The sequence below is a fragment of the Vitis vinifera genome, chromosome 5, assembly GCF_030704535.1.
Source record: "Vitis vinifera cultivar Pinot Noir 40024 chromosome 5, ASM3070453v1".
In the NCBI taxonomy this organism is placed as follows: Eukaryota; Viridiplantae; Streptophyta; class Magnoliopsida; order Vitales; family Vitaceae; genus Vitis; species Vitis vinifera.
This window is the reverse complement of record NC_081809.1, coordinates 25,129,155-25,156,707: the sequence shown is the minus strand read 5'-3', so window position 1 is coordinate 25,156,707 and position 27,553 is coordinate 25,129,155. Positions and strand designations below refer to the sequence as shown.

The 27,553-nt window shown below is 33.5% G+C and overlaps 2 protein-coding genes across 3 annotated transcripts; one reads left to right on the top strand and one right to left on the bottom strand.

Annotated features, from left to right (window-relative positions):
* Positions 1 to 1,105: 1,105 nt before the first annotated feature.
* LOC100257710 (uncharacterized) lies at positions 1,106 to 22,002 on the bottom strand. 2 transcript variants are annotated; one of them, XM_002272762.5, is made up of 7 exons: positions 21,460 to 22,002; positions 20,127 to 20,226; positions 18,869 to 18,934; positions 16,691 to 16,805; positions 4,641 to 4,723; positions 3,893 to 3,954; positions 1,106 to 1,602 (listed from the first exon to the last, which is right to left on the bottom strand). In XM_002272762.5, the coding sequence occupies exons 1-7, from the start codon at positions 21,675 to 21,677 to the stop codon at positions 1,482 to 1,484; spliced, it is 765 nt and encodes a 254-aa protein (XP_002272798.1). In that variant the 5' UTR covers positions 21,678 to 22,002; the 3' UTR covers positions 1,106 to 1,481. The 2 variants fall into 2 exon arrangements, with proteins under 2 accessions (XP_002272798.1, XP_059593163.1); XM_059737180.1 differs by having other exon boundaries at positions 20,393 to 21,973.
* Positions 22,003 to 25,754: 3,752 nt separating this feature from the next.
* On the top strand, positions 25,755 to 27,544 carry LOC100257692 (probable peroxidase 61). Its single transcript, XM_002272003.4, has 4 exons — positions 25,755 to 26,061; positions 26,289 to 26,474; positions 26,619 to 26,778; positions 26,924 to 27,544. Exons 1-4 carry the CDS (start codon positions 25,810 to 25,812, stop codon positions 27,346 to 27,348), a joined length of 1,023 nt encoding a protein of 340 aa, XP_002272039.3. The 5' UTR covers positions 25,755 to 25,809; the 3' UTR covers positions 27,349 to 27,544.
* Positions 27,545 to 27,553: the final 9 nt, after the last annotated feature.

Below are 27,553 nucleotides of genomic sequence, written 5' to 3'. Positions count from 1 at the left end.
ACTCGTATTTGACTAGTAAACAGTCCAATTCAATGATAAATATGTTTAATAAAAACATTAATTATATAAATTAATATAAGATCTAACTCAATCTAATTATTAAATTGATAGACTTGATTATTAAATGGGTTATACTATGTGTTACTTATTTAATAATTAGGTAATATTTGAGTTAATCTAATTATTAATATTTGACTTGACCTGTCTAATAGAATTTTTAAACTTGGACACGAACACAACCCACCAATACAAATTGTTATCTCTATTGTCTACTATTATAATACCAATTAGACACAAAAAACAATGTCAATCAAATCATACCTTATACACATTTTAGGTTTCATTACTTTGTATCTAAATTTGGTCTCATTATTTTATACCTTAATTTTATTCTTTTGTACCTTATATGATTTATTTCTAACTAATCCTATTTGTTTCTACTTCAAAAATATATACCATTGTCCAATAATCTAAATTTCATTATACACTTTCAATTTTCAATTTGCATTTTTGCATTTTGGATTATATCAGTAATAATTCAATACCCTAAAATTTTCCGATATTATGTTAATGATCATATTATTTTTTTCTTTTGATCACATTTTTTCTTCTATATTTTCACACTTTGATCGTATTATTCATTCTATAGATTTTTTTTTTGGGAAATAATGGGGAAAAAATTTAAGTACTGAGTGAATCAGAGTTCATTATTAATGAAGTAAAGCTCATAATTTGCAATGATTGCAGATTCATACAAATCAGGGGTCATTAGCATTCCATTATTATCAGAATTATCAACGAGGTTCTTGTTTGAATTTTCTGGATTTTTAATTGTAATTACATGATAAATTTGAGAAACATTGCAGAAAAGAAATGAAAAATCAAATCAAATTCAGCAATAAATAGTCCAATCAGATTCATGGATGCTATGAATAATCTCATTTCAATATTTTCCCAGGCCCCAGTCAAGAGAAAAGTCTTGTAGTTCAAATCAAATACCCATCAATTGTTTCAACTCCATCATCCAAGTTTCACCTGCAAGCCAAACTGGTCACATTTTTCTGGTAACCAATCAGTGCCAATCCCGGAAAATATGACGCCAATGGAGATCAAAAGCCCTAATTACATCAATACAGAGAAGTAAATTGGTAACATCAAAACATTCATTATTACTCTTCATCCCCCACAATCTCTGCACGGTCTATAAACCACCCTGTACCATACACTACAGAGACTGATCCAATGAAAAACACCAAGAAAATATAAAGGAAGTGAGAAAAAAATGACCATGCCACTTTCCCATAAATGGATCACTAGAATTTTCAGTTGGGAAGTGGCTGATGATCATCTTGAGTCCACAGTTTTTCCCTAGCATGGAGAGAAAAGGGATTTGATTAGATAAAATCCCAATAGAAGCAGAGCAGCAAAATGTATGAGGGAGGCCCTTGAGGTGGGGATCATGATTACTACTCTTCCTAAGCTCATGGCTGCCTTGGGAGGGCCGGGTGGGCTGCGCGGGGAAGGATGGAGTTGACCAGATCTTCGTTTATCTTCACAGGAAGAGGCGGCATCTGCCGCATTACTTCTGGCATGTCGTTCAAGCTGCAGATGGGTAGCAAATTAAATAAATGGGTGAGTGTTTCTGCATACATGAATAAAGAATTCAAACATATATCAAGATCCAGTGGCTATAATGGAAAAAGCCAAGAAGCGAGGTTCATCCAACAGAAATACTAAATGGATTCATTTTGGATTTTGTAGAAATGATCCTAACAATCTCACCATAGTAACAAGAATTGATACAATAAAGATATCAAGAGTGAAAAGGTGTGAACACAAGCGATGAAAACTACTTCTAGTTATAAAGATGGCACACCCCAAGCTAAATTGAGCAACATGGTTTACCACTTCCTAGTGATGAATAAGGCAGAAACAGATATGCCAATAGTTCAGTGTTATTTTCAGAAAATAGATGTCTAACACATACTTTGTTCATGTTATATTATCTTTTTAATCTCTTGGGTAGTTTAATAGCTCAATATTGTTGGCAAATTCAGCACCTATGGCACCTGAGCATTTGCACCATGCTACATTCCAAGATATACAAGTAATAGCTTGGTGATTGACAAACTACGGAATTTGCTAGACATTGGTGTTCTTGTTTTTAACCAGATGAATTCACATGGAAAAATTACAGTGGTTTGGGTTTTCTCTGATTCAGTGAAGGAAACTCTCCTTGGTTGGCATGGAGCTTTTGTGGTAAAAACCTGTAAAAAGGCTTGGCAAATGGCCCCCTTATGTATATTTTGGTCAATCTAGAAGGAAAGGAATTTGTTAGCTTTTGGGAATGAGGAGCTTTCACTTCAAAGACTGAAATATTCTTTTGTATGTAATCTTTGGTCTTGGGTTAGGGTGTTTATAGTTTTGAGCCCTTCTTCTTTTGTTAGCTTTTTTGAGTGGCTAGGCTCTAAGTAAGGGTAGGGGTTTTGTTGTTTATTTCCTCCTCCCTTGGTTTCGAGCCTTTGGGCTGCTTTTGTATACTCCCTGTATACTTAGAGGGCACTATTTTGGTGCTTCCTCTTTCCGTTTCATATAATTCACTTTATCTATCAAAAAAAAAAAACCATTTCATTAGGCATATGGAGAACAACCTCAAAACCTATAAGGTTTTATATAACCTAGGATTAAAACAAAAAATATAGCAAGTATTCATTAAGTAAAATTAAGCAAATAAATGAGGGAATGATTTAAATTTGTGATCAAGTGATACCTAAAATTAACCATTTACTTTATCTCGGATTGATTGTTTGTCTTTCAAGGGAGATTGAGAGGATATTGCACATTAAGTTAGTATAGGATAATAAAGAGAATGTACAAGACAGGTGGAAGCGAGTACTTAAAATGAGGATACAGAGATGGATGAGTGGCAAAACAATAAAAGGAAAAATAAAAAATGAATGTATCTGCATGTTAACCATGGGACTGGTAGTCCCCAACACAGAAAATGCAAATGACTAGCCTAATGGAGGAGAAAAATTCGGGTAGAAAGCTAGACAAAGAATTCAAGTCAGACCAATTGTGGGTGGAGGCCCCAACTCTGTGCACTACTTGTTTTTCAGCCTTCATGAATGACACCATCCTAAAATTTCCAACAAAAATTGCTACCTCCTCTTCATTCTAAGGGGAGCCTTGCCTCTTTAAGGCAAGATCGATAAATATGAAATTTTATACGTTGGTTGATTCATCCATTGGCTTGCCAAACTTTTCTATTATAACTTTCATGGCCAAGTTATTTTTAAACAACTGAATTACACATTTTTTGAGATTAATGTATAAAATTTAAACACACAATATAGTATGGAAAACAAAAGGTTTAAGTACTTTGCTATATTGTACCTCGGATGTGGCTATGTGGATTGGCCAATATGATTTCTGAGTTGTGGTTTCTGGCCAGATTTCTTTTCTCTAGCTAAGAATTGATATTTGTGCAAATTTCTTGAGCCTCTCTCTCAAGTTGTAACTAAAGTGCTAAACAAAAAAATTTATGACAACTCGTAACAAATTTGACTCTTCAAAATTTTTCTCAACTTTCAATATTTTCAGGCAAGCATCCAAGAGGGAAGCCAACAAAATGCACTTTTTAGTGGATCAGAAAAAAGGCCCATAAGTTAGAATAATAGATATCATAAACGGTAAGGCAGATGGTTTAATAGAGGACATTTTTCTAGACAAGATTGAATTGCAGACAAGGATTCATGTAGCTGACAATAAACAGTCTGATACAGGACTTTGTTGTTGCCATTAACATATACCCCTACATCACACATCCATCACAAACACGAATCCACATGGTAGCAAGTAAAGAAAGCATTAAGCACAGTTCGCAACATACTCATTCAAGATGGCCTGAATATTGTCACGAGCTTGGCAGAAAAGACTGATGTTGTCTTGTATCTGCAGAAAGAGAATGGGAAAGAAGGTTATTAAGCATGAAAGCCACCAAGGATGCATTTGTGAAGAAGAATAAGGGCATTCGACAGAATAATGATATGTCCATAATGCCGTTACATTTCTTAAAGTATTCATTTCTAAAAATATATTTAGGATATCTTATGTTCAGTATAGTTTAGATTACAAAAACACAGGTAAAATTTTATGAACTACCAGTTGTGGTAACGAAAAAAATGTTAAGAGAAGTCAAAATGATTAAAAGAAGGGCCGCTGATATTGAAGTGCAGGAATTACAATCTAATGATGATCCAACCTCCATTATTAACTGACTCACCAATGGTTTTACTTATGGGATGACCAATCTAGACCTGTCAAACTTTCTTTCTAATCCAATTTGCCACTCTATAGTGAAAAGAGTACATGATAATTCTCTAACTTGGTCAATAAAGTAGATGTACCATTGAATCAGCATGATAGTTAGGTTGTAATCCAATAAATGGCATTTAAGGTAAGGAGATACACCAAAACTATGTATCTTTATTAGCAGTAGGTAACAGTCTCACGACTATCTTTGAAAGACAGATGCTGACATTTGTCATGCATTGAAGAAAGAGTGAGGCTGGAATTCAAGGATTTATATTCGAAGCTACAATAATGTGGATCTGGAATTCATATGCCAGAAAATTCACCTGTAGAGAGGCAAGATTTGCAGAAATTTGATTGAAAGCTTGTGCATTTTGCTCAAGAAGCTGTCCAGTAGAACCACCAATGGCTGCACATGACACAATGCAAAAATTTTAAAATAGCATTACCATAACAATGTGAGGTACAATCATATCATTAGAACTTAATGCTAAACAAAAAAATAAATACTCAAAAAATTGATAACCACATGCTCTGTTAATTAAAATGGTACTAATCTCCTAGTCATAGGTAAGGAACAAAAAAAGTGTGGTTTCAAACAGTAAGAATCATGCATTATGTATCTCTTTTTTCTGGATGACATGGGTGGAAATCACTCTTTCCTTATTAGGAGAAAATTTCTCCTGATCAACAGTGCAATTTTTTTCAAATGGTTAGATTTTTTCTTCTTCTTCTTTGTCCTTTTTCTTTTCTTTTTCTCTTCTCTTAACAGGAGGCTAGCTTTATTGTATATATAATAAGATATATAATTTTATCATCATATTACAGATTTTAAACTATAATTTGTTAGGGTTAGGGTTAGGGTATTTTTTTGTTAGCCATGTAGTCATTTTATTTATTTAGTTTTGATAGCCAAAGATCAATTATATTAACAACGGCTAACAAAATGATGTGCAAAAGCATACATGGTACATACAAGGCACCAAAAGGCCAAACATGTTTAAGGGATATATTGGTTTAGAATCCAATTGAAAATTGTTAAATTATTCATAGTATACATATTTATATAGAAGAAATAATGTAAGAAAAGAAAAAAAAAATATAAACTTCCTAAATCAGTGCTACAAATATTTGTCAACCTAATTACAAAGTTGACTAAATAAATAACTTCCTAAAATGGTCTTAGACTGGTCAAGATAGCTAATTAACCCTTGGAATCAAGGGTAAAATCAATATATGGTTTCCATCAATCAAGGGTGAGATCAATCACTAATTTCCTTGAGATCAGTAGATGATTTCCTTTAGATCAGTGACTAATTTCCAACACTCCCCCTCAAACTGGTTCGAAAATATCCTCTATTCCCAGCTTGTTGATCATTGAGTTTAACCTTGGATTTAAGAACTCCTTTAGTGAAGACATTTGCTAGTTGCAACTTGGAAGAAATGAATAGAGTACTATTGAAGATTATTACAAATGTAATATACAACTGTGGAAGATATACAGTTGCGTATACAGCTGTAATATATAGTTGTGTGTGTGTGCAGTTATGTGAATATCCAGCTGTGTAGATTTGTGTATATTTGTGTTCCTGGTTTGCAAAAATCTTTTTTTTTTTTTATAGATAAACCCACAGAAGATATATTAGAAAAAGGGTGCTTGAAAGGCAACCCGGAGCATACAAGGAGTATACATGAGTCACCAAAAGACAAGAAACAAAAGAGGCAAGCACTCACCAACCCTCAACAAGAGCCCAACCAATCGATAAAGTTAATTAAAGAAAAGGGTCCTACATCTAAACAAGACTTAGCCCAAAAGAAGAGATTACAAACAAAAGAATTTTTCATTTTTTGAATCGACAAAACCTTATTATCAAAAACTATCATGTTTCTTTCCTTCCAAACCGTCCAAAATAAACAGAGAGGAGCTGCCCGCCAAACTTTTCTATGCTTCTTGTCCACAAAGGAAGCAAACCAACCTAAGAGAGTGTCTCTAACCATGAGCGGAAGGACCCAATTAACACCGAACAAAGAAAACATGAGATCCCACAAAACCCTCACCTTGGAGCAATGAACAAGGATGTGATTTATCGTCTCCTCTTCAGCACAACACAAGAAGCGCCTGTTAGCTAAGTTCCAGCCCCTTCTCTTGAGTTTATCTTGGGTAAGAACCTTCCCCCATGAAGCTTCCCAAGCAAAAAAACCCACCTTTGTAGGAACACAAGGGCTCCAAATAATGCTCCACAGAAACGGGACTGCACAGCTATGATTTGCAAGGATCTTTAATAGGGTAGTTTCCAATTCTTTCTTTACCTTCTCTTTTCTATTGCTGTGTATATTTCTAGGGTTGTATACTTTTAAAGTATAAATAAGAAATACAATTTTTCTCCACGTGGTATCAGAGCCGAATTAGGCTCCTTGGGATTTTTTCTTTTTAGCCTTCATTGCTGAGTTATAGTACCCTTTTTCCTCTATTTTTTGAACCCTAGTTTAACGGCCTTCATTGTCATTTCAAAGGCACTTTGTTATATTTTTCTCTAAAGTTATATCTGAATTCTACCCACCAAGTCCAAGATTCTTGATGACACCAACACCGCCCAAACCTGATAGCGTGAATACTCCATCAACAGCTGATTTGTCCAAAACAACGAACAAGGACACTATTTCGTGTACCGGTGCTGGAAACTTCAAGGGTGGACAGCAATGTTTCAAAGGTGGGCAACAGGGAACTCAGACACGCTTCACCAACTCTCAAATCAATAAAAACCCTTTACAAGAGAAGGTGAATTCTGGGGGCAATGAACATACTAAGCTTAACAAGGAAGAGATTGAGAAATTGAAGAATCTCCTAGGAACCTTTGAGACTCCTAATGGTGCTTCTTCTCTCACTCAGTCAAGTAAGTATTCTCCTTCTCTTGCTTTTAGTATCTCAGATATGCCTTTCCTAAGCTCTTAGGTCATCAACTCGGGAGCTACAGATCATATGACTCATTCCTCACAGAGTTTTAGTACCTATAGCCCATGTCCTAGTAACAAGAAAATAGCCATTGTTGTAGGCTCTCTAGCCACCATAGTTAGCCAAGGGGAAGTTCACTTGAATAAATCCATAGTTTTGAAAAATGAGCTACATGTACCTAAGGTACCCTTATCATTCTTTTCCAAAATCCTATCCACAATAAAAGATAAGATTGGCTTCATCATCATCGTCTTGGGCATCCATCATTTGACATTCTTAAAATTATGTTTCCTTTATTGTTCAAAGGAATTGATGTAGAAAAATTACTTTGTGATGTTTGTGAACTTGCAAAGCACCATCATGTTTCTTTTCCAATAAGTAATAAAAGAGTTTCAATTCCTTTTGCATTAGTTCACAGTGATATTTGGGGTCCTTCTACAATTCCTAATATTTTAGGCTCTAGACGGTTTGTCTCATTTATAGATCATTGCACTCGAGTATTTTGAATCTTTCTTCTCAAACAAAAATCAAATGTGAGTATTGTATTTCTCAATTATCACAAAATGGTCAAAACTCGATTTGGAGTGGGAATCAAGAAGTTTGGGTGTAATAATGCAAAGGATTACTTCAATCAAATCCTATCTCCTTATTTCCAAAAAGAATGTATTATCCATGAATATGTTAGTACTCCCTAACAAAATGGGATTGCTAAAAGAAAAAATAGTCATCTTCTTATTGTTACAAGAGCTTTTTTGTTCCAAAAAAATGTTCCTAAATCATATTAGGGGAAAGTAGTACTTACTGCTACTCATCTCATAAATCAGTTGTCATCTAGAGTTTTGGAGTTCAAAAGTCCACCAATGGAAATTTTTTCAAAATACTTCTCAAACTTTACAATGCCTACCAATCTTGTTCCAAGAGTTTTTGGTTGTGTTTTTTTTGTCCATGTCCACACTCATAATGGAGGGAATCTAAATCCAAGAGCAATTAAATGCATTTTTGTAAGGGATTCGTCTACTCAAAGAGGTTATAAATGTTATCATCCACCCACTCAACAATTTATGTCTCTTTTGATGTATCCTTTATTGAACATGAAAGCTACTTCAATTATCCTTATCTTCAGGGAGAGACATCATTCATGGAAGATATAGATACTGGAGATTTGATCTTACTTGACTTGCCCCTATCTATGTCTAAACCCTCACAATCACAACCATCCATGTTTGAGCCTATATTTGAGCACTCACAAATTCCTTAACCTACAAGTCCTAACCCTAGATATCCACCTTCAAGGAAACAAGTTCCCAGTTCTATAAGGCCAACTTTGGTTTACTCAAAGAAGAAAGCAACCATCACTAAGCCTGTGCAGGTCCAAGAGTCATAATCGACCACTTCCTATGAGGTAAATGATCTCTCTTCTCCAAAGATTTCTCCTGATTCTGTTGATATTAGTGATCTAAATCCGCCCATTACAGTTAGAAAAATAACAAGAACATTTACTCAACATCCTTTATATCCACTTTCCCATTTTGTGTCCTATGACAGATTGTCTTCATCACATAGAAATTTTCTCACCAGCCTAAACACCACAGCCATACCTAAGACCTTATTCAAGGCACTAAATAGTAAGAAGTGGAAACAAGTCATAAGGGATGGAAGCCCTTGAAATAATAGGACTTGGAATGTGGTTGAGTTACCAAGAGAGAAGGGTCCAGTAGGATGCAAATGGGTGTTCACAATAAAGTACAAAGCAAATGGTTCACTTGAGAGATACAAAGCTAGACTCGTTGTCAAAAGTTATACTCAAACATATGGAGTAGATTACCAAGAGATTTTCACACCAATAGCCAAGATGAACATTGTGAGAGTTTTATTGTCTTTGGCTGCCTAATTTGACTGGGACTTACAATAGTTTGATGTGAAAAATGCATTCCTACATGGAAAGCTCAATGAGGAAATTTATATGGATCTTCCATCTAGTTTTAATATGCACTTGAAAGGAAAAAAGGTATGTAAATTGAAAAAAGCTTTGTAATGGCTAAAACAATCTCCACGAGCTTAGTTTGGAAGATTTGTCAAAGTCATGATAACCATTGGCTACAAACAAAGCCATAGTGACCATACCTTATTTATTAAACACTCAACCTCAAGAAGAGCAATTGCCCTATTAGTTTATGTGGATGATGTAATAGTGACTAGAAACGATCTTGAAGAAAGAGAAGCATTGAAGTAGTGTTTAGCAAAAGAGTTTGAAATAAAAGATCTTGGAAAACTAAAGTATTTCTTGGAAATTGAAGTGGCTCACTCAAAAAATGGAATTTTTGTCTCCCAACAAAAATATGTTCTTGACTTATTATAGGAGACAAGAAAAATAAGATGGAAATCGATTGACACACCTATTGATTTAAATCACAAGCTTAAAGAAGAAAATGAAAATGCAACTGTAGACAAGGGTATATACCAAAGATTGGTTGGCAGGATGATCTACCTCTCACATACGCGACCAGACATAGCCTATGTAGTCAACCTAATGAGTCAATTTATGCATAACCTGAAGGAAATTCATCTACAAGTTGTACATAGAATCCTACACTACCTATAAGCAACTCCAGGGAAACAGAACTGAGCTACCATTGGAGGCCTATACTAATGCAGATTATGCAAGATCAATTGTTGATCGGAAGTCTACTACAAGATATTGCACTTTTCTTGGAGAGAATTTGGTAACTTGGAAAAGTAAGAAACAGAACGTTGTTGCAAGATCCAATGTAGAAGTAGAGTATCATGCAATGGCCCAAGAAATCTATGAGTTGTTTTGGCTCAAGATTATCTTGGAAAACTTGAAGATTAAGTGGGATACACTATACGACTTTATTGCAACAATAAGTTGGTCATTAACATTGCACATAACCCAGTACAACATGATAGAACCAAGCATGCGAAAGTAGACAAACATTTTATTAAGGAAAAATTAGACGATGGCTTAATCTACACACCATATGTGTTCATTGGAGATCAATTAGCCGATGTCTTAATAAAAGGATTAGCTAGTGCTCAGTTTCAAGAAATCATTATCGAGCTGGTAATAGACAACATTTATTCACCAACTTGAGAGGAAGTGTTGAAGATTATTACAGCTATAATATACAGTTGTGGAAGATATGCAATTGTAATATATAATTGTGTGTGTACAACTATGTGAATATCCGGTTGTGTAGATTTATGTATATTTGTGTATATAATCCTTAATTTGTAGGGATCTTTAATAAGGTCATTTCCAATTTTTTCCTTATTCTTTCTTTTTTGTTGTCGTATATATTTCTAGGGTTGTATACTTTTAAAATATGAATGAGAAATACAATTTTTCTCCACAAGTACAAATCATTCCACTAGCAATTTTCTCTTTGATGAAGTGTCTATTTATCTCAATATGTTTTGTTATATCATGATAAACTGGGTTGTGTCCAATGCTTATAGTTTGCCTTGTTATCACAATATAGCTTCATAGGACCCTTTGATTCTATTTGCAACTCCCTTAATAAGTTCTTTATCCATATCAACTCACATATTCCAAGTGTCATGACCCTATATTCAACTTCTGCACTTCACCTGGCTACCACAAGTTGCCTTTGACTCCTACAGGTTACTAAGTTACCTTCAACAAGAGTACAATAGCCAAAGATGGATCTTTCATTAGTCATGGATCCATCCCAATCAACATTTGTATATGCTTCCACATCCATATGACCATTTTGAGAAAATAGCAATCCTTTTCCTAGAGTAGCTTTTAGGTGCAACAATATTCTTTTGAATGCTTCCATGTGAGGTTCTAAAGGAGAGTGCATAAACTAACCAACCACACTTACAAAGAAGGCAATATCAGGTTTGGTGTGGGAAATATAGATTAACTTCCCACAAGTCTCTAATACCTTCCTTTATCTACTGGCGCACCATCTGTAACTACACCAAGCTTGTGGTTCAAATCAATAGGATTTTCTATAGGCTTGCACCCAAGCATTCCAGTTTCCTTAAGAAGATCTGAGACATATTTCCTTTGGGATATTTAAATCTCTTCTTTTGACCTGGCCACTTCGACTCCCAAAAAATAATGAAGGGTATCCAGATCCTTGATTTCAAATTCTTTAGCCAACTTAACCTTCAATTTTTTAATTTTCTCACTATCATCACTCGTCATAATGATATTGTCTAGATAGACAATCAGTATAGCCAACTTCCATGTGGATGATCTTCTAAAGAACAGAGTATGATTTACCTGACTTTGATGAAAACTGAACTTAAAGAGTGATTGACAAATCTTTCAAACCATACTCTAGGTGATTGTTTCAGGCCATATAAGGATTTTTTTCAACTTGCATTTCCTTCCATTATTCTCTCCAAAACTGGGTGGAAGGTCCATGTAGATCTCCTCTTCTAGATTTTCATGTAAGAAAGCATTCTTAATGTTAAATTGTTGTAGTGGCCAATTATAATTAGATGCAAAAGAGAGTAAAATTCTTATAAAGTTCATCTTTGCCACAAGGACAAAGGTTTCTTGGTAGTCCATACCATAGGTATGTGTGTACCCTTTGGCCACAAGTTGCGCCTTATATCTTTCCACAGAACCATCCGCCTTGTATTGGATTCAAAAAACCCATTTGCATCCCGCTAGTCGTTTTCCTTTAAGTAAATCAACAATACCCCAAGTCCCATTCTTCTTTAGAGCATTCATCTCCTCTATAGCAATCTTCCACTTCAAGCCAACAAGGGTTTCTTCAAACATTCCTTAGAATTGAATCCGAATTTATATGAGAGGTAAATGCTTTATAAGACCCTACAATCCTATGATAAGACATGAAATTTGACAAAGGGTGTTTGGTGCAACTTATAACACCCTTACGGATTGCTATAGGAATATCAAGATTAGTATCAAAGAAAGGAGTAGAAATTGAAGCAAGATTGGAAGGATTACAAATAGATTTAGGAGGTATAGAAACCATATCTTCATCTGAAGTTGATGATTGGTTTTCCTTTGAAGAATTAGGGCCTTCCACCAACCTAAATTGATCTCAAGGACTTCCAGTATACACTTGTATCTCCATTGTCCTTTATCATTGTCAATGGTGGTCTTCAAGGAATTCTCTAAGTTCTTCCCATTTTCTTGAATACTACAAACTAGTGTTGGTAATGAGACTAACCAATTCTATGATTGATCTTTTGCTCCCCTTGAAGGTCAGTCTTTGTATAGTACGATTGATGTTCACAAAAACTCATTTATTGTAACAAATTCCCTTTTGCTTGGTGGATGGTAACACTTGTACCCCTTTTGGGTTGGAGAATATCCAAGGAAAATGCACTTAATGGCCTTTAGGTCAAGCTTAGATCTATCTTTGTTAGGGACATGAACAAAGACACTACTTCCAAAGACTTCCAATGGTAAAGAACCGAATACGGATAGGTGAGGATAACATTCTTTCAATGTTCCAATGGGAGTTTGAAAATTGAGTACCTTTGAAGGCATCATATTGATAAGATAGGTTGTTATCAAAACTGCATCTCCCCAAAGATGTTTTAGAACGTTTTTGGCAAACATTAAGGTTCAACCACCTCAAGAAGACGTTTGTTTTTCAGTCCTGCCACCATGTTGTTAGGGAGTGCCTGCACAACTTGATTGATGAATAACATCCTTTTCCAAGAAAATTTTTTGAAGTCTTTCATTGAAGTATTCCCCACCATTATCAAATCTAATAGTTCGTATCTTGGTGTCTTGGTGTCAAATTGTATTTAGACCATTAAGAAAAAATTATGAATTGTGGAAATAATTTTCATATTTATCCTTTCGTAAGTAGATCCACATAGTCCTATCTATTGAAGTCATCAATAAGACTAAGGTGGTGTTTGTTTTTTTACTTAATTCTAAAGAGAACCTTAATGCTTAATAGTGTTAAATATTAGGTTGTTTGTTTTTGTAGTATTTTATTTCTATTGAGTATTAAAAAGTAAAAAAAACCAATATGTTATTTTTTCTATTTAGAAAAAGCTACATATTTTGGTTTTTTCTATTTAGTAAAAAGTTTATAATAAGTCATGAAAAAGTAGAAAAACAAACAACCTAAATTCTTAAAAAAAAATTGCTTTCAGCAAAAAGCCAAAAAAACAAACACCACCTAAGGATCCATCTAGCACCAGAAATATAAGTCACCCTTGAGAGCACCCAAACATCAATATTTATAACCAAGAAAGGAATTTCACTTCTTTTGCCACTAATGAGATATGACACCTTTTGATTTTTAGCCAACTCACAAATTTCACACTTGAGTTAGGAAAAATCTAGACTATCACCTAGATTTGGATACAATTTCCTCATGTAATGGAAATCGGGGTGCCCTAATCTTTCATGTAACAACCAATAGTCTTCTAAGGTTCCCCTTTTTTGAGGTCCCTTTAGGTGACTCCTTCTGCAACTTTCAAGAACTGAATATGGTACATGCAAATTCATATAAAATAATTTACAAATTACCACATCCTTTAATAATTCGCTTACCAGTAACAGAACCTAACCTTCAGTTTTTTAGCATTAGCAAGATTAGCAATCAAGGTTCCATGAAACCAGATAATTAGATTGATTAACCAGATTAGCAATAGAAGCCTCTGTCAAGTAGATGAGAAAGAAATCTAAGGGAAAGAGTTTTTAAATGGTCTCCTCACCACAAATCCCAGAATTGAATTTCATCACTAACAAGGTATAACATAAGAGTAGAACTCAGGCACCCATGAGAGAAGACTTCCCAAAGAAATGAATGGGCCTCCCTACTAGGTTAATTGACATCTCACCTACTTTCCAGAAACCCAATCTTTCTCTTGACTACTGAATTCCATGATGCATGTTACTCCGTAGGGAATTTCCATGACCATTTACCAAAAGACTTTGGTCCTAAAGGTCAAGTTGCCTAGGCTTCATCCAGCCTTTTTTAGGAATGGGAGGTTAACCCTTTCTAACTTGCTACCCTTACCATGATCCTAAACATAGCTATGAAACACAGAGGTATGTGGGCTAAAGAGGATCGAAAAGGAGTAAAACTACTATTGAATGACAAATAAGCATTTTTCCAGTCACTCAAACCCTTGTGTGCTTCCTAAACAACTAGCTCCCAAAAATCAAGAGCTTGTAGATTGCCACCAAAGGAAAGAGAACAAGATATTTGACAGGCCACTCTGTAATTTAACATCCTAGTTAGCCTGGTTAATACATGCTGAGCACATGATGAATCCCTCCAATGAGACCTTTTTCTGTAAGATCACCATAATTTGATGGTTGAAGGCTATCTATCACTTTCCATTCAATGTTGTAATTTGAAAAACAATGTAATAACCACAGTTTTCATCTTCTACTAGCAAAACCCATTTACAAAAAGGTCAAATGCTAGGGACAATTATATCCAACTCCTTATTTCCTAGAATAAAAGCTGGAGAATCATATCAGTCCCACTAATCTTCAACCAGTTTGATATATAATTTTTGCCAATGAAGAGACATGCACACTCCCATCAAATATAAGGAGTGTGAAGGAAAGAATAGCTTAAGGGTTATGCTTAGGTTCTTGAAACTAGACACACACAAAGCACTCCTTAGATGGAGTACGATGATTTTAAATTATAGTCCCATGCCAGCAGGCTAGCCGACCCATAATATGCTGCTTAAAGAACTATATATAAAAACAGTTCCAAAACTGATGTTAAATCATAAATGTGTATTACCCATCTTCCCTTTAAGGAAAAAATGTACTTCCAAATAAATAAATCAAGACCAGATGGCACAAGTTTACTTCAATCTAATGATTTTGGCAGTCAAAAGAGGAAATGGTTGATAGTTAACAGATATTGTCTCTGTAAAGTTGGCAAGGTCCCCACAAATCACATCCTTTTCCATTGTGATAGAGTTAGAAAGTTGTGGGACATTATTAGCCATTCATTAAGTATTTTTAGATTCTGTGAAAGAGCTCCTTTTGGGATGGAAGGAGAAGGGCTTGAATAGACAGCAGAGGGAAGTCTGAACCATTGCTTCCCTCTGCTTGTTTTGGTGTTTGTGGTGTTAGTGAAAGAGAAGGATCTTCAGTGAGGAACAGCTTCATCACCAAAAGTTGAAGGATATCCTTATTAAGTCTCTTTTTCGGGTGATCTAAAGCCCTGCTTGGGAGGGAGAATTTTTCTTTCTTGGATTTCATCAATATCCTAAACAGTGACTGGTGGAGCTTTTTGCTGTTTTTCTAGGTGTTAGCCGTTTTATTTTCCATTCTGATGGTGCCTCTTGTATACCCCCTCTATACATAAGGTATCTCCCCTTGCCTAGAAGACACTGTTTACTACATTTTTGTTTGCCTATCAGAAACAATAAGGAATTATCTAATATTTCATTCCATGTCTCATTGAGGCCCTGAGTACTAAAAACTAGAGTTTCCCCATCTCAATTAGGATAAAGGAAAGTAGGCAAACAAAATATTAGAAATAGGTTAATGATCTAATGAGTATATAATCCATAATTTTGCTATATTATGGAAATAGGTTTGGACAGAAAATATAAAAACAAATTGACCATGAAAACCAGTTTTTTCTCAAATACAATTCTTTTTGAGTAATTTTGAACAATATTATTAGAAAGTCATAAACTATTATTTCAATGATAAAATTTCTACAAGCCAACAAAATCCCTGCTCAACTTGTGAATGCACAAAAACACATTAAGTGGAACACAAATAAAAGTTATGGACATTTCTGAGCTTTCTTATGATCACACAATCACCCCACTGACAGAGTTGAGATTTTTGAATTACTCAGTATTGGTATTTTAAATTCTGAAATCTAATGAGGAAACTGTAGTGATAGATTATGGAAGCCACCCACTACATACAATTTAGAGAGAAAAAAGGAAAAAAAGAAAACATAGATAAACAACAGAACAAACTTAAGTAGGTGAAAAGATATGCCAAAAAGAAACCAAGAACATGCTTTTGCATTTGGTACTTCTCCTGTCGCAAAGTGTACAATCATGTACTGCCATCTTTTTTACACAATTGGTCACCACCATCCAATATACTCTAATTTTATGAAGAGCAAGGGAGTGAGCGAGAGAGAGAGAGAGAGAGAAATGATTTGGATGGTGAAAAAGGCTCTCTATTTTTGGACCAAAAGTATGAAAATTATATGGTTAAAACTTATTGAATCATGTTATTTTTGTAAAATTAGTGTCTGATACAATGTCATCAGATATTGGACTACATCTTTTGAAGGCAAAAAAGCCACATATCATAAAGGACCTGGCAATATGTGAAACCACCCTTTTCGACAGGGGAAAACTTGCCCCCTATGTTGTTATCTGTTCAGTTTTCATAACTATTCAAAAACACCATCGAGAGGATTATGGCCAAACCTTTGTATGATATGCCATCATCATTGTCCATAGGAATCATGGGCATAGCATATGGTGGAACATTGGTTCGGGATGCTAAATGAGATGACTTTGCTGAAGGTTCAGTGACTTTTTCCTGAGAAACAAGTGAGATAGATTCTCCATGAGCTTCTGGTTATAAGAAATAGATCTAAAACAAATGCAGGAGAACTGAGATCATTGCATGATATATCTCAGACCAGTTTCACAACAGAAAACAGAAAAAAATTACATATTGAAAGGAATTCACAATCATAGTTTGGAAAAATCATAACCATATTCATTAAATCTAACCATCCCTTGAATATTGTCAGAATGTTGACGATTCATGTCTTTTCTATCTGCTAAACAATCACAATTTCCAACCTGTTTTTCATGTGCTAGAAATAGACATACCTTACAGGTTCCCATGTAAGTAACAGTCAAACGAAGGAAAAAATAATTGATGAGAATCAGAATAGTTTTCTGTTTCTGAAAATGAAGGAAAAAATAATTGAAAAACATGTTTGGCAATATAGTTTCAAAGACTATTTTTTTAGCCTATCAAAAATAAAGTTTCCAAAAAGGTTACTTAAAAAATACAAGCACTTCAACTATAAGGAAATGATACAAAATACAGCATTTTAACCACTGCATTCTATGACACCATGAGGCTCTTTGGGAGTAGGATCAAGAATTGTCTTCTGTTTCCGCAAACAGAAAAAACAAATGACATAGACAAACATGTTTGGTGACATGGTTTCTATAACAATTTTCAAAAAGATTACTTGAATATCAATCACTTTTTAAAACATATGAGCACTTTCAAAATTGAAAATCAACAAAATACAAGCATTTTAACCACCACACAATAGGTACATTAAGAGCCTGTTTGGTAGAGAGAACGGAGAAAAATGACTAATTTTTTCAAAAATGATACCTGAAAATTAGTCACATTTAGGGGGAAAAAGGAGTCAGATTATTTTTTCAGTCTAAAAAAAGTACAAACACTTCAATGATTGGAAACAACATGACAACAAACATATTCGTTGTTCATGAAAAAACCATATTCATTTTCACTATATGCCTTAGGCTATGTTTGGTTCCCGGAAAACACTAAGGAAAGAAAAACAATGCAAAGGAAAATTATTTTCTCATGTTTGGTTTACCATGAGAAGTACAAAAAAAAAAAAAAAAAAAAAAGAAGTCAAATATAATTAAAATCAGTAAGAAACTTATATATTTTTAAATTATTTTATCTTTATATATAAGAGTTAAATAAGTAAAATGGGTTTGAAGTAATATATAAAAATAATTTCTTAACTTTAAATCTATTTTTTATTTTCCTTCACTTTTTTTTCCCTCTTTGTTTTTTTCCCTCACATTTTCCCTCAAACTTTCTAGGAACCAAGCATAGCATTAAACTTTCATATGCATCATCACTGGGATAAAAACTAATAAAGGAGTACTAGAACTTTATGCATCAAAAAATGGATGAGGGAGGTTCCTGGTTCAACTCTGTGTAACACAAAGTAAATGATATCCATCAAAAAAGGGAAAAATGAAAAAAACAATAAATGTTTTTTTATTTCTAAGAAAAAAAATATAAGAAAGATGTTTTTTTATGGCATTCCAGTACATTTTGAAGCAATTTATACGTGTCCACAGATGCTTTGGTTAAAAAAATTCACAATGTTGGAGCCATTCATCCATATTGTTTTATGTCCTAGAGGATCAGTTTCATATATGAATTCATCATTACTTAGGCTTGAAATGCCTCTTACTACATTTTTCCTTCCAGGTGTTTCAAAAGACTGAAACTCTAAACCATGAAAGAACTAAACTCACAACAATCAGTTTCATATAGATGTTACAGCATCATTCATCCGCAACTAAACTGGCCAGAGTTACACCACATTTTGTATGTGAAGTGTTAGAAGGTTGCAATTTGAATTAGTACATGAAAACACTAAAAAAAATAAATGCTATGATACTCACAAATATGCATAGATCAGAAGAGTAATTTATTTCCCCTGCTTATTTCAACATTTTTTATGATTCTAGAATGTAATATCAAATGAAACAGACACACATTGCACAACCATGGAAGAGAAATAGATTCTTAACCTGAGATAGAAAATATGAAACTTAATCAAAGATAGACATAATAACGTAGCATACCTTTTTATCTTTGCTTTTCCTTGACAAATTATGGTCTTCTTTCCTTCTCTTGCTATTTTCCTTTTTCTGGAGAAAGAAGCAAATCAGTTAGAACTCATTATAAGATCCTAACTGATCACTAATTTGGAACAATGACCAATTCGGTCTCTTTTGGTCAAAATGGTGGTTGAACCAACTGGATGAGAAAGTGAAATTTGAACTATAACGGTGTATACAAAGGAGCCTCAGTTAAGCATCTCTAACTGAAGAAAGCTGCCTATTCAACATGTAGAATACATTATCATAAGTTTACTTCGTTAATAGGCTGCATCAGCCCAAAAATGCATCCTTTAGGCATGCAAAAAATAATGCCATCTGAAACATATAATGATCTTAGCTCCAGCAAATGTGGATTTTGAACTTGCAGTGCAGTTTAGAAAAGGATACTAAGTGTTGCATGTGTAAGAGGGATGAGTAGTCATCAAAACATTCCTTGATTCAACCACATGAAACATTAAGTGATATCTCGATAAACAACATCAATTCAAGCAGCCTCCAATATATTTGTGCCCTTTGGAGCTTCAGTATAATTTCAAACTCCTTTTCAATAATTTCTACGGGGCACTGCTTCTTTATTTCTATTTGGAGTACTTATATCTATCATTTTATCATTTGAAATCCATGATCCATGGACAAAACAATCATTGGTGAAGCATGGACATTGAACTCTTCATTAAGAGAAAGCAAAATAGAATAGCCTAGTTAGCAAACATCAGTCGTTAACCAACAACTTGCCACATTAAGTTTATTACTAAACTTATTAAAAATTAAAAATAACTTCAACTTACACCTAATTTCATGCAAATGTAGGCATCTTCCTTTTAAAGGTCAGTAAGTACAGACTTCCTTTCCATTTTTAGCTATTCATTTTTCCAAGAAATGTTTTCAAGCATTACAGGAAAAGAAACTAAAAAAAGTTCACTTGCTTTGCTTCTTAGAATTCAAGTAAAATGTCTTCAAGCAAGATGATGCCACATATAAAAAAGACCAGGTTTCCAACAAGCTAAGGTGATTCAACATCAATTGAACTTCTGATGGAACAAGTTTTTAACTGAATCTCCACCTGCAAGTCACTTGTGGACCACAAGTACCACAACTCAAGAATAAATATTCGAGTCAACGTATTTAAAGGTTTCAGCAACTCTAATAGAGTAATCAAACAATTATATCAAAAAGGAAAAAGTGTACATTGCAAAGAAATGAAAATAGTAGGACATACACTCATCCATCTGCACCGTAATGCCACATCCCGAACTGTCTTATTTTGTAATTGCATAGCAATCTTTGCATACCGAATTATGTTAGAATCTGAGCTATATCTGTGGGCAATCAACAAAACCATACTAGTAAAATAGACTAGTCATGCACCAACCAAAATGAGCATGGAAATAAAGCTAGGAACAAGGACAATGTGTTTAAGCATAATAGAAAAGTAGTATAGAACAAATAATAACCATGTAAAAGTAGTGACCCTCGGCAACTTACATAGTGTTGAACCAGGCTTTGAGAATTATCATGGTCGACATTGTAGTCAAAGTACCAACTCCCAAAGCACCAAAATTTCAAGATTGAACCGAACAAAGTTTGCATATAAGAAATCACACAAATTATAAAATGACAAGATTTTTAAAGCTACAAATCAAAATGAAAATTTTGACATCATAGGAACTTTTTTCCTATACTGAAAGCTCAAACAACTTAGTGTAATAGGCAAATCCATCTCAAAATGCAGGGCGAAAGAACATTAGATTCCATCCCCAACAGAATGCGCATAGAGTTTTCAGATTTTGTGCCCTTAAATTCTCAATAAAGAGAGATAGCGCAAGGAACCAATCTCAAAGTGGAGGTCCTATTTTCTTACCTACATGATAGACAAGAAAATTTGAAATCCTTCTGCTCAGAGTTCAGAGGAGAACCAAAGTTTCCCATGATCTCCTGCAAGTATTTCCTTCAACATCATGCTTCTCGATAACTCAACTACTACCACCACCACCACTCCCTCTCAGCAAAACAGAGAGGGAGAACAAAATAAGAAAAAGAAACCAAAAAGAAAACTAAGAAAAGAGTGTTTCTTATATACCCCCATGTATTGGGTTTGGTTCCGTTCGGGTTTTTTTTAAATAAATTTCCAAACTATCTCTAACAAGACCATGCATATTATCATAAGAAAATGCATACATGCATATGTAGGAACTTGGAATCAATTCAAATTTCCAGCCCATCAAAATACATGCATATATAAGAATTCGAACACAATTGGAACCAGCCATGTAGACTAGTATCAAGAAGAAAATATCATTGAAGAAGAACGAAACAGCGCATACTGAACACAATTGGAACTATAACAAGAAACTATTCACAAAACACAAAACATTAACTTCAAAGTAAACTACCAGAAAGAACTGCCAATTCAACCAAATTCCCAAACAAATACCCAGAGTTTTCATCAAGTACTCACAATTCTACCAGAGTTTTCAGAACCCAGAACTGAATTCACACTACAAAAACCCAAAACTGAATTCAAACTACAAAAAACGCAAATCAAAACTCACGCGTTGAGCCCTTCTTCAAGAACCGATTGCTCCTCGGGTGTCCAATCCATTGCAATACCCGGGTTGTGTTTCATCGCCGTGGCCGTCGCAACCGCCCCCGCCGGAGGACCAGAATTCTCCGACGCCGGAGCAACACTTCCGTTGCTCGGGTTGCCCCCGCCGTTGAATGAAGACGAGGCGTGACCCGGTTCTTGATGGGTCCCAGATGGGTTTGCCATCACAAAGCTTCAAAATTCACTCAAAATTCTAATATACTATTCCAAAATAATCACGACCCACTTCACCGAATCCTCTGAAACCTCAGAATCAACAGCCTTTTCCCGCCAATTCCGATTTTTTCCCGAGAAAACTCACCGAGAAAACTTCGAACCTTTTTGGGTGTGTGAGACTGAAGGGAGCTCTGTGAGAAGCCAATCTCAGAATTGAGAAATAGAGAGATTTGTACAAAAGGATGTTAGTTTTTTTTTCTCTTCTTTTTTCTTTTTTCTTTTTTTTTTTTTCACTGCAACTAGGAGAATTGGATTGAATAGGATTTTATGCTTTTCGTCCATGACAAAGCCCCTTCGGAAATGGAGAGCTTCGGTATATACGAAATTACACCATTACCCCTCACACCATATGCAATGCTAACCACATCGGGGGTACAATAGTCTATTAGCCCTTCTCTCTCCTTTCACTCACCTATTAATTTACCGAACTAAATTAATTACTCCTTTATTTGAACAAAAATGATGAAATTTTAAGTAAATATAATAATTTTATTTTCATTCTTAAATGCATTTTTGTATTACTATTATTATTTCTTTTCTAGTAATATATGGATTTTTTCAATTATATTATTTTTACGATATTTTTATTTAAAGCGTTTTTAATGAAAGTGTTTTTAGGCTCGCATTTTTACTCAAAGTGTTTTCGATAGAAGCGTTTTTTAAAGTATTTTTAAGAGAATTATCAATTAAATGTTTCTTCAAAAAATATTATAATAATGATTTTTAAATTTTGTTAAATATTTTATTTTTAAAAATATATATTTTTTAAATTAAAAACACTTTCTAAAATTACTGTCAAATGCACTCTTATTAAACGTTTCTTAAAAAAACATTATTACGTGTTAAAATCTATTACAATATATAAATTTTAAAACTAAGAGATGTACTTGAAAATATTATTTAAAACGGTTTTTTTTTGTTATTTACAACAAAAATAGTTTTCAATTATTTAAATTTTAAAAAATTCTAACTTGAAAAATAGGTTGAACAAATTCCAACAAAAATCAAATTTTGAAAATTTGTTTTAAAAATAAATTATTATTTTTAGAACAAATCTTAGGTTTTTTAATTATTTTATATTAAATAATGATTTAAAATATAAATAATATTTTGAAAACTTTAATATGGGACACAAATTTATTTTTTTTCCTTTAATTTGTTTAAGTTAAAGTATTGTAATTGATATTTAAGTTAAAAAATTAATCACCATGTACCCAAAGATTGGGTCGGGCCAAATTTATTTTTAACTTGCATTCGGCCCATTGGCTTACCCAATTAAATTTTGGGCCTCACCTCAAATAAAAGCGAAGCTCTTGAACCCCTTAAAAATAGTTGGGTCAGGTTGGGTTAAGAATTAAATTCCTTATAATAGGTATCCAACCAAGGGAATGAAAAAACCCAATGGGCTTGCATTTTAGTTGGGCCTTTTCAGTCTTTTGTTTGTTGGAATGAAAAGACCCAATGGGCATGTATTTTTAGTTGGGCCCTCCGATTATTATTTTTTTACCTCATCCCAAACAGCCCAAGAACCCAAAAGAAAAAAAAAATTGTTTTTTTTTAGAAGTATATCCAAACGCCTCCTAAATAAATTGTTCATATTTTACTATAAACTTTTATAAATAGAAATTTCAATATTAAAATAAATAAATATTACTTCCATTTTTTTAGAAAATCGCTTTTAATTAGTAAAAAGGGAAAATTAATTAGAAAGTAGTTTAAGGAATTTGGTAAATTATGATTTAAAATTACCATAAGTTTGAAATATATATATATATCTAAATATTTATCATTGTAACATATCGATTAGAATAAGAATATTAAAATTTTAAATAATTTTTTATTTTGATAAAAAATTTAACCTATAATTAAATAAATCATTATATTATTTAAAAACCAAAATTTAATGTTTTTCATACTTTATAGTAGAATCATAATTAAGGACCCGTTTAGTCATGTTTTCTTAAACTCGTTTTTTAAAATTATTTTTTATTTTTTAACTTAAAAGCAAGTTTTAGAAAACATAACCAAACCGATCTGTATTTTTATTTTGAATTGGTGAAAATAATTCCTACTTGTTTTTTATTTCATTTTATTTTAAAAAATTGTTTTCAAACAACAATGAAAAAATAGTATTAAAAAGTTTTAAAAAACAAAAAATTGTTTTTAAATGACGAGGTCAAACACACTCTTAGATTTTGAGTAATATGATAAAAGTTTTTTTGGGGTTCAAGGCAATGCCAATTTGGCAAGTGGGTTATTGGTACTTGTTGCTTGCAAGTTGCAACTAGAGAAATTATTTTATCCAATATAAAATTTTGGCAATTCAAGTTCCAATATTAATGTAATAATGTGTGAAGTGTAGTGCATATGTCCTATTTACAATGCCCCATGACTTATTTAAAAATTATTAAATTTATTATTATAAAATATTTTTTATTAATTTTTTAATAGGAAGTGAGTAATTGCTAAGATTTGACTATACCAATTAAATTATATTTCTTAGCTTTTTTGAATTGAAATTAATTTGGAAAACAAGGAAATATAGATTTTTATTATTTTATTATAAAATAAATAAATAAATAAAAATAAAATATGATAAAAACTAGGAAAACATTTTTATTTTATTTTTATTTTTAATATTTGTTCGTAATCAAACCCTTAGGACTTTTCATGGGACTCAAATATTAGGTGTTGAACTCCGGAAATTTTTTTAGTTGATGAAAAATAGTGATAAAAATTTACTAAATCGAGATGAAAACTATTTAAAAAATTGTGAAAATAAGAATAATTTGGAGAATTTGGTTAATCATGGTTAAACTTAATTTCCAAGTTAAAAAATAAATATTTTCTATTAAAATATATTAATATTAATATTATTAAAATTATATAATATTTTATTTTACATTAAATCATACTCAAAGGATGACAGCGGGCTTCCAACGCTAACTCTTCCCAAAAAATAACTTTTCCTGGTCAAACACTCAGGAGTTGAAAACAGGGGATTCTTTTTTTTTTTTTTTTCATAATAATCATTAGATTTAATAACGTCAATTAAATTACTCTATTAACCAATAATTTGATACTATAATTTATTAATTATGGCGTACTAATTAAATATTATTTTTTTCATAATAATCATTAGAGACAATAGCCATCAAATGTCCATAGAATAATCCTTCGATTCCTTAATTTTTAAAAAATTCGACACCGTATATTTATAATTATCAGGTTTGATAACTATTTTTAAAAACAATTTTTAAAAATAATTTTTAAAAACTATTCTTTGATATTTTTTAAACTATTTTTAATATTTTAAAAATAACTTTTGTGTAAAACTTTATTTTTAAATTATTTTTTAAAACGATTCTCAAAAAATAATTAAAAGATATTATTTAAAAACACCTTATTTTCTATTATTAAAAAAGTACTATATAAAATAATTTTAAAAAATAAAAATAAAAAACTATTCTCCAAGACAATTGTGAGATGGTAATTTTTTATTTATTTATTAGCCTATTTTATATTTTTATTTTCTAAAAAAAACAAAAATCAAATTTGAAATTTTGGATTTTAAGAAAAATGAAAACATTTTAAAAAAAAATAAATATATCAAAACATTTTATTAGACCATTACAAAATTAAGAACTATAACAAAATGTGTCGATCAGATCAGTCGATTTTCAGAATAATATTTGAATGCCTAAATTTTACAAACCCTAATTTTATTTTTTCTATCGAGATTAAACCATTAATAACCCTAGCCAATGTAGAAACCACATGCACTTTCCTTGCTAATGAAGCATCCTTAACATGGCTTAGAAGAATGTTCAAGACCTAGGATCAAGTGAACAGCCTATTGCTACACACACCCCTCCTCACGTGCCGTACGGCAAGGGAGACCAAAAATTTTAAATAAATAATGAAAAATAATAAAAACACGTTAAATAATTATTATTTTTGAATTTATCCAACCGACCACGTGAACCTATATAACAAAGTCCATAGTAATATGATCCTAGTAACAGGAGTATACACAGAGTTGATACAAGCTAAATTGATAAGAGCTCAGAGGGGGAGAGAAATGAGACGAGAACGATGCATTCTTTTTTCGCTCCTTGCTCTGACGGCTCTCGTCGTGAGCTTGGTGACGGTGGAGGCTGCCGAGACATTGCCCGAGACGAAGCTGACATGGCACTACTACAAGCTTAATACTACTTGTAGATACGCAGAGGCGTATGTTAGGAGCCAAGTGAAGTTTTACTGGAACGAGCTCAAGGATGGGAGCATTGCCCCTAAGCTCCTAAGGTTGCTCTACTCGGATTGCTTTGTAAATGTATGTGTTTCCTCCTAGTACTTTTCGGTTTTTCTTATATGACAATATCCTGTAGTTGGAGTGATGGTAGGTTTAGGACCTGAATCTATTTTTGAGGACTCAAAAAGACTTGTTTCTTTGGGCGGCCAAGTTTCACTTCTATAGAGAAAACTGTATCTATTCTTCTGTATGTAGTATTTTGGATCATCTATGATTCTCATGGGGGTTATACTGTGCCTGCAATCTAGGGTTGTGACGCGTCAATCCTCCTGGATGGACCAAACTCGGAGAAAACTGCCTCACAGAATCGGGGGCTTGGAGGGTTTGCCCTAATCGACAAGATCAAGACTGTTCTTGAAAGCCGGAAAGAGTGCAAAGGAGTTGTCTCCTGTGCTGACATCCTCAACCTCGCTACCAGGGATGCTGTTCATTTGGTAAAATTTGACCACCAAAAACCAAACCGAACTCAATACATAAATACCCTTAATTTTCTAAATATGTTGTCCACCAAGCAAGTAGTTTAGGGTAACACCTCAGCAAACTTACCATTTTCTAATGTAATGTGGATGTAAAAACAGGCAGGGGCACCATCTTATCCTGTTCTTACCGGAAGAAAGGACGGTTTCGAATCAAATGCTGCATCAGTTGACCTCCCATCACCATCCATCTCGTGGGAATCGGCTCTGGCATACTTCAAATCTAAAGGCTTAGATGTGTTAGACTTGGGAACACTCCTAGGTAAGGTGCTATTGATCCCAAAATAAATGTTCTTAACCAATAGACATAAGAAGATTATTCAACTCCTCAATTATCAGACAGTGAGATCTCCTAGAGGCCTACCTCCTGCTCTCTTCTAATGAAAATCATCGTATTTTTTCATCAGGAGCTCACACATTGGGCAGGACACACTGTAGCTACATTGAGAACCGGCTTTACAATTTCAATGGTACCAATAAGCCAGACCCAAGCATGGACACATCATTCCTAGCCGAAATGAAAAAGAAATGTCCCCAAAGAGTGAAGAAGGGGCAATCTGACCCACTTGTGTTTTTAAACCCAGAATCTGGGTCCAGTCACAATTTCACCAATTCCTACTACTCTAGAATTCTATCCCACAAAGCTGTCCTTGGAGTTGATCAGCAGCTACTTTTTGGCGATGACACCGAGCAAATTACTGAAGAATTTGCTGCTGGTTTTGAAGATTTCCGGAGGTCATTTGCTCTGTCAATGAGTCGGATGGGAAATCTACAAGTTTTGACTGGAAGCCAGGGAGAGATACGTGAGAATTGCCGAGTCAGAAACAACTAGAATCTAAATGGGAAGCTGAAGGGATTCGGCATGTTGCTGATGAGGGCATGTTTGAGATTGCAAAGCTAAAGGGCAGCATGGTCAGTGGATGGAATTGCTTTACGTTTGGGAGTGAGGAATAACCTAACAATAAGTACAAGAAAAATATGTTTTCCTATTCATGAATAAGATTATATAACAAGTCCTTATATTAAGACATTATATA

What these genes read in the sequence shown, in the direction of transcription:
- LOC100257692 (XM_002272003.4), top strand. Translation starts at nt 25,810, where the DNA reads ATGAGACGAGAACGATGCATTCTTTTTTCGCTCCTTGCTCTGACGGCT. An exon ending in ACTCGGATTGCTTTGTAAAT is followed by an intron (nt 26,062 to 26,288) that starts GTATGTGTTTCC and finishes CCTGCAATCTAG; the next exon opens with GGTTGTGACGCGTCAATCCT. An exon ending in AGACTTGGGAACACTCCTAG is followed by an intron (nt 26,779 to 26,923) that starts GTAAGGTGCTAT and finishes TTTTTTCATCAG; the next exon opens with GAGCTCACACATTGGGCAGG.
- LOC100257710 (XM_002272762.5), bottom strand. Translation starts at nt 21,677, where the DNA reads ATGGCAAACCCATCTGGGACCCATCAAGAACCGGGTCACGCCTCGTCT. An exon ending in TACGGTGCAGATGGATGAGT is followed by an intron (nt 18,935 to 20,126) that starts GTATGTCCTACT and finishes TTCTTTCTCCAG; the next exon opens with AAAAAGGAAAATAGCAAGAG. An exon ending in ATTCAGGCCATCTTGAATGA is followed by an intron (nt 1,603 to 3,892) that starts GTATGTTGCGAA and finishes ACCCATCTGCAG; the next exon opens with CTTGAACGACATGCCAGAAG.